Genomic DNA, 5,178 nt, shown 5'->3' on the forward strand with positions numbered 1-5,178 from the left:
AAGCATACGACTAATTGAATTATTCTACTAAATTAATTTGTTTTGGAAAATCAGTTTTTCTTTGTGTGAGCCACATTGTTAAAGTTGTAGTTCTATAAAGGAAAACCTTCAATTTTTTGCTTTTTGGATGAGAGAAAAGGGGAGTGGGAGAGAGGGGGAGGGGAGAGAAAGAAAGAAAGAAAGAGAGAGAGAGAAAGAGAGAGAGAGAGAGAGGGAGAGAGACAGAGAGAGAGAGAGAGAGACAAAAAGAGACAAAGACAGAGACAGAGTTTTCCTATTGACATAAAATCCTACCATTGCAAGGATGATGTTAGAAACTGTGGAAATCATGCCTATTTTAAAGAGAATATAGACATGAAGAAGGATTTCTATGAAGAAATGAAACCAAGTTCTGAAGTCAATTTGCTTGGAACTTACGGTACTCACAACTATAAACATGATTATAAATTTATAACTGTGATGTACAATTAATGTAGAGATTAAAAATATCTAGATCAGAAATTATTAATCAAGGTTGGGTTTGTGTCAAATTATTTTAAATTATTGGTTTTTATTGATGGAAAACATTTGTAGATTGTTAAACTAATTTTTGATTTTCTTAAAATTTTTTCATATTTTCTTTTATTCAGTTAAATTTTGGGTCCCTTGTACTTGTGCCCAGGCTGAGAGTGAAGGAACACAACCATTATTGCTCACATGTACATAGTACCTGTTGCTGACAAAATAAATAATAAATTACAAAACTCATCAAACACTTTTTAATTAGCATTAGCATTAACTAACATAAAAGACAATGTAGGTACTTAAAAAATTAATTTTAGATATTTGTAATTATGGTTTTATTGTTTGGCTGAAATAATGAGAATAGATAATCATTTGGTGCTGCGGAACAATAATAGAATCATTAATAATTGGATATTATTACTGAATTTTCTCAATAGTTTCTCTAATAGAAATCCTACAATTAGAATTGTGTGCGTGCATTTTATAAACTTCTCTGTAATAATTTCTATAGAAATGTTCTTTTCTGAAATTTTCTCTTGAGAGACACTGTAATATTCATATAAATTTATATACAAGTTGCTGGATGTAGAAATGGTAAAATGTCTTACAAAACAGGTTGTGGTATTTGGTTACATTCCTTTAGATTCTGAGTTCAAATCCAACCTTCCTTAGGTCAACAACTTTGTTTTTCATCAATCTGAGGCCGATAGAATTACAACCAGTAAAAGTAATTTAGGTTGATATAATTGGCTAAATCCTTGAAGGTGGCACCCCAGCATGGCTACATTCAAATTAGTGAAACTAGTGAGACAATAAAAGACTACATGAAAACCACTTTAATACTACTGAGAAATCCTTAAAGTTTTGCAAGATTAATTTCAGTGTTACTAGAAAAGTATGGAAGATTATCATGTGTGACTTTCTTTCTTATTCAAATGCTTTTTTTCCTTATTTTAGCTTCACTCTACTGACGAAAATATGGCTATTTTATTTTTCTTTGGACTATATTTAATGGTTGTGGAATTCGTTTTGGCTATTGTTACTTCATCCATTTGTTGCTGCTGTTCAGGAATAAAGGTAAGAGCAGTTTTTTTCTTTACTTGATAACTATTTTTTGTATTGCAAGACACAAGCAACTATCACACTGTTTATGCCATCTTAGATCTGAAGATCGTATATGCAACATTCGACACATTTAGACTGCAAGAGATTGGATCACATGATTTGGAGTTACTTCAGCTTATAATCCACAAAGTTTTCAAAAAGAAAATAAGAAAAGAGAAGTATATGATATGGTAAAAAAAAAATGATAGATTTAGACCAAGGGCCTGGGAACAGGGGATGCACTTGCAACCCCCCAAATCTTGTAGGGGTGCAAACTTCACTATTGCACCCCCTACTTAGCTTTCTCAGGCTAAGAAAATAGTGTTTAAAAATTGATCAGTAAAAAGTTGCTTCAAGCTAGGTTCCTTCACAAAATAGAAACAAAGAACTAAAAGCAATAAAAAGCACCCACACCCAATCCCTAAAAGATATATTACTGAACTAAAGCATCCTTATCATTGAAATTAAAATTGGACAACAGACGTTAAATGATTATTATTATTATTATTATTATAATTATTATTATTATTATTATTATGATATATATATATATATATATATATATATATATATATATACATATTGTGAAGTATTTGCCATCTAAATGTGACTGACCCATAGGGAATGATGCTACCGTTGTCTATAGTCCCAGGAAAACATCTCTTCCAGCTGGCTAATGACACACTGTCCAACTAGTGTTTGCAAAGTGATGAGAAGAGATTTCAAATACAAAATACACTATGCTTTTTCCAGTGACAAACTGTTGCTGATCTCAAAAAAGGAGAAACAAGCAATAAAAAAAAAACCGTTTGTGTATTCTCTTTCAGAGCATAGACTACTACCAACCTGAAGGACTGCTTACTCGTGTGTGTCACATCTAGGACGACCAGCTTACCTTCTGGGTCCAGAAAGACTGTACTTACATGTACGTCCAAGCTTTTCTTGACCAGCACCACCACGCCCCCGCCTCCTCCCCGACTAGGAGAAATAAGTTTCTCATAGTCGTTTAGAAGAGGCAAGAATGCCTGTGGCCTGTTCAACTTGGACTCAGTCACAACACATATATCTAATTTTCGTGACCTGAGATTGTCCAGAAGGCATGTTTGCTTTCATTTCGATCCCAGGCCACATAAATTTCCACACCCTAACCTAATTTCCATGGTAAAAGTTGAACATACTTACCTTTTAAACTTGGGGAGCGGCTGTACGACATTCGTCATCGCCGCCTTCTGTTTCCTTCTTTTCTGGTGTAGCCGCTGGTGCCAGAACTACTTTTTCTTTCATTATGTACTGGCTTACATAGAAAATATCCTCCGGATATCTTTGTTTGAACTGTCAAGAACCCTTTCGAAAGAGAATTCGCACTAGCTTGCATAGCCATGAATTGGGGCAAGGGATGACGGTCAGACGGTAGGTGATAACAGACGCAATAAATGTCTGCACCACCTCCGCCCTCCCTTTCAGGGACAGTGCTCTTCTGGACCAGGTCTGGGTTAGTGCTTCTACCCTGTCCGTCACCTCACTCCAATTCTTCTCCGTCTGGGAGTCCGGGCCAAACCAAACTCCGAGCAACTTAATAGGACCATCAGTCCAGTGCCCTATGATACTGGACGTTATCGGCTTGTTGCTCCAGGTGCCAAGCCGCAAACTGATGGACTTGTCCTTGTTAACTTTTGCCCCTGCCACCACCTCATATATTCTGATTGCCTCCGCTACTGTAAGGACTGCTTACTTACGTGTGTCACATCTAGGACGACCAGCGGACCTTCTGGGACTAGAAAGACTGCACTTACCTGTATGTCCAAGCTTTTTTTTTAACAACACCACCACGCCCCTGCTTCCTCCCCGACTAGGAGAAATAAATTTCTTGTAGTCATTTAGAAGGGGCAAGAATGCCTGTGACCCGTTCAGCTTGGACTCAGTCACAACACATATATCCAACTTTCGTGACCTGAGGTCGTCCAGGAGACATGTCTGCTTTCATTTCGATCCCAGGCCACTTACATTTACACACCCTAACTTAATATCCGTGGTAAAAGTTGAACATACTTACCTTTTACACTTGAGGAGGAGGAGCTTCACGACATTTATTGTCCTCTCCTTCCTCCTCTTCCTTTTCTGGTGCAGCCACTGGTGCCAGCAATATTTTTTCTTTCACTATGTACTGATTTACGTCAAATATATCCTCCGGATATCGCTACTTAAATTGTTTGTAATGTTCTGTATCCACTCTGGCTAGTCACAAATGTGGCGGTTTACCTTCTAGTGGTCCCCATATTTTGTAGTTTTTTCTTTGTAATAAGTCATGTAAGACCTTGTTTTTCGTGTTATATGACACTATTTCCCCCCACCCCTGTGTGTTTTGGCGGAGGGTTGGGGTGGGTTTTGATTTGGAAGTGGATAGGGTTGCTTTTTTATTTGTGTTTTGTAGTGTTTCTTTTTGTTTTCTTGTTAGGTGGGGGGAGTCTGGGCCGAGGGTTTTCTTTCTTTTATGAGACACAACTGTGAATTTCATTTCTTCATCTTCCGTCTTTTTCTTTTTCTTGTGTTTTATCTTTTTCTTTTTCTGGTTCTTTTTCCTTATTGATTTTCTCCTTTGCTTCTTTCACTTGTTGCTTCTCTTGTTGGGGAGGGACTTTGGTGCTTTTTGCGTCTGTATCTTCACTTTCTCACACTCGGAGTGGATGTGACCCTTTTCTCCACATTTGAAGCATCTGGGTCGACGCCCCTCCACAGACACTCTTGTGCTCAGTCCCTCCCCTATAAATATTCAGTCGAGCCTTGCTTCAAGAGTTTTGTTTCACGCTTGAACTAATAACTCAAGTGTCTGACCTTTCCAGTTCATTGCTTCTCTTTTCTTCATACTTAAGATATTAATCTCCTCCTCTGCTTCATATATTACTGCTGCCGCCATCCAATTGACATCGTACCCAGCCAGAATCTCCTCAATTACAATTTTTGCGGTTCTTCGGCTGAGGTACGTTGGTAACAACATTACCTGTTCTGTTTTTAGTGTTTGTGTCAAAATTTCTTTCGCAATGTCTGCATATTCAGATTGCACCTCCACCGCCGCATTTCTGGGACCACGTCCGACATATTTTATTTTTCCCCATATGGGGATGAGGCATTTTTCAACAATGTCGTTTTTCATTGACATGATTCTTTTATATTTCCTGTTGTATATTTTATATACAACAGTCTTCTCTGCTAAACTTTGAATAATCTCCTTAGGTGGCGACAGTTGTGTTTTGTTGCCAGACTTTTTAATCATTGTTCTATACTTGAACAACTGTTCTTTCGATATTTCGATTTCACAAAACTGTCCGCCAAATGGCAGCTGAGAAACTTGACTTCTTTGCTTCTTCCTGATTTACTTTTGGGTTTTCCTCCTGCAACAGTGGGAAATCTATCTCACTGAGAAGAAAGTCCAGCTTTGATGACATATCTTCTTCCATTACGAATTTAACTCGATCCATTTTTGTCACAACTGACAAAAAAAAAAAATGATTTTCCCCTCTAACGGGAACACAAAAAAACAGTTCGCACAAAAATGATTTTTCTCCCTGCAAC

At 37.4% G+C, this 5,178-nt stretch overlaps 1 protein-coding gene across 2 annotated transcripts in view; it reads left to right on the forward strand.

The window, feature by feature from the left end:
• LOC106870696 (uncharacterized) overlaps positions 1-5,178 on the forward strand; it is a 39,268-nt gene that overhangs the window by 23,501 nt on the left and 10,589 nt on the right. For both annotated transcript variants that reach the window (XM_014916859.2, XM_014916860.2), the window contains one exon: positions 1,462-1,581. In XM_014916859.2, the coding sequence (XP_014772345.1) occupies positions 1,462-1,581 (120 nt within the window). The remainder of the gene's footprint in view (positions 1-1,461; positions 1,582-5,178) is intronic.

The sequence above is a fragment of the Octopus bimaculoides genome, chromosome 11 (genome assembly GCF_001194135.2).
Source record: "Octopus bimaculoides isolate UCB-OBI-ISO-001 chromosome 11, ASM119413v2, whole genome shotgun sequence".
Taxonomy (NCBI): domain Eukaryota; kingdom Metazoa; phylum Mollusca; class Cephalopoda; order Octopoda; family Octopodidae; genus Octopus; species Octopus bimaculoides.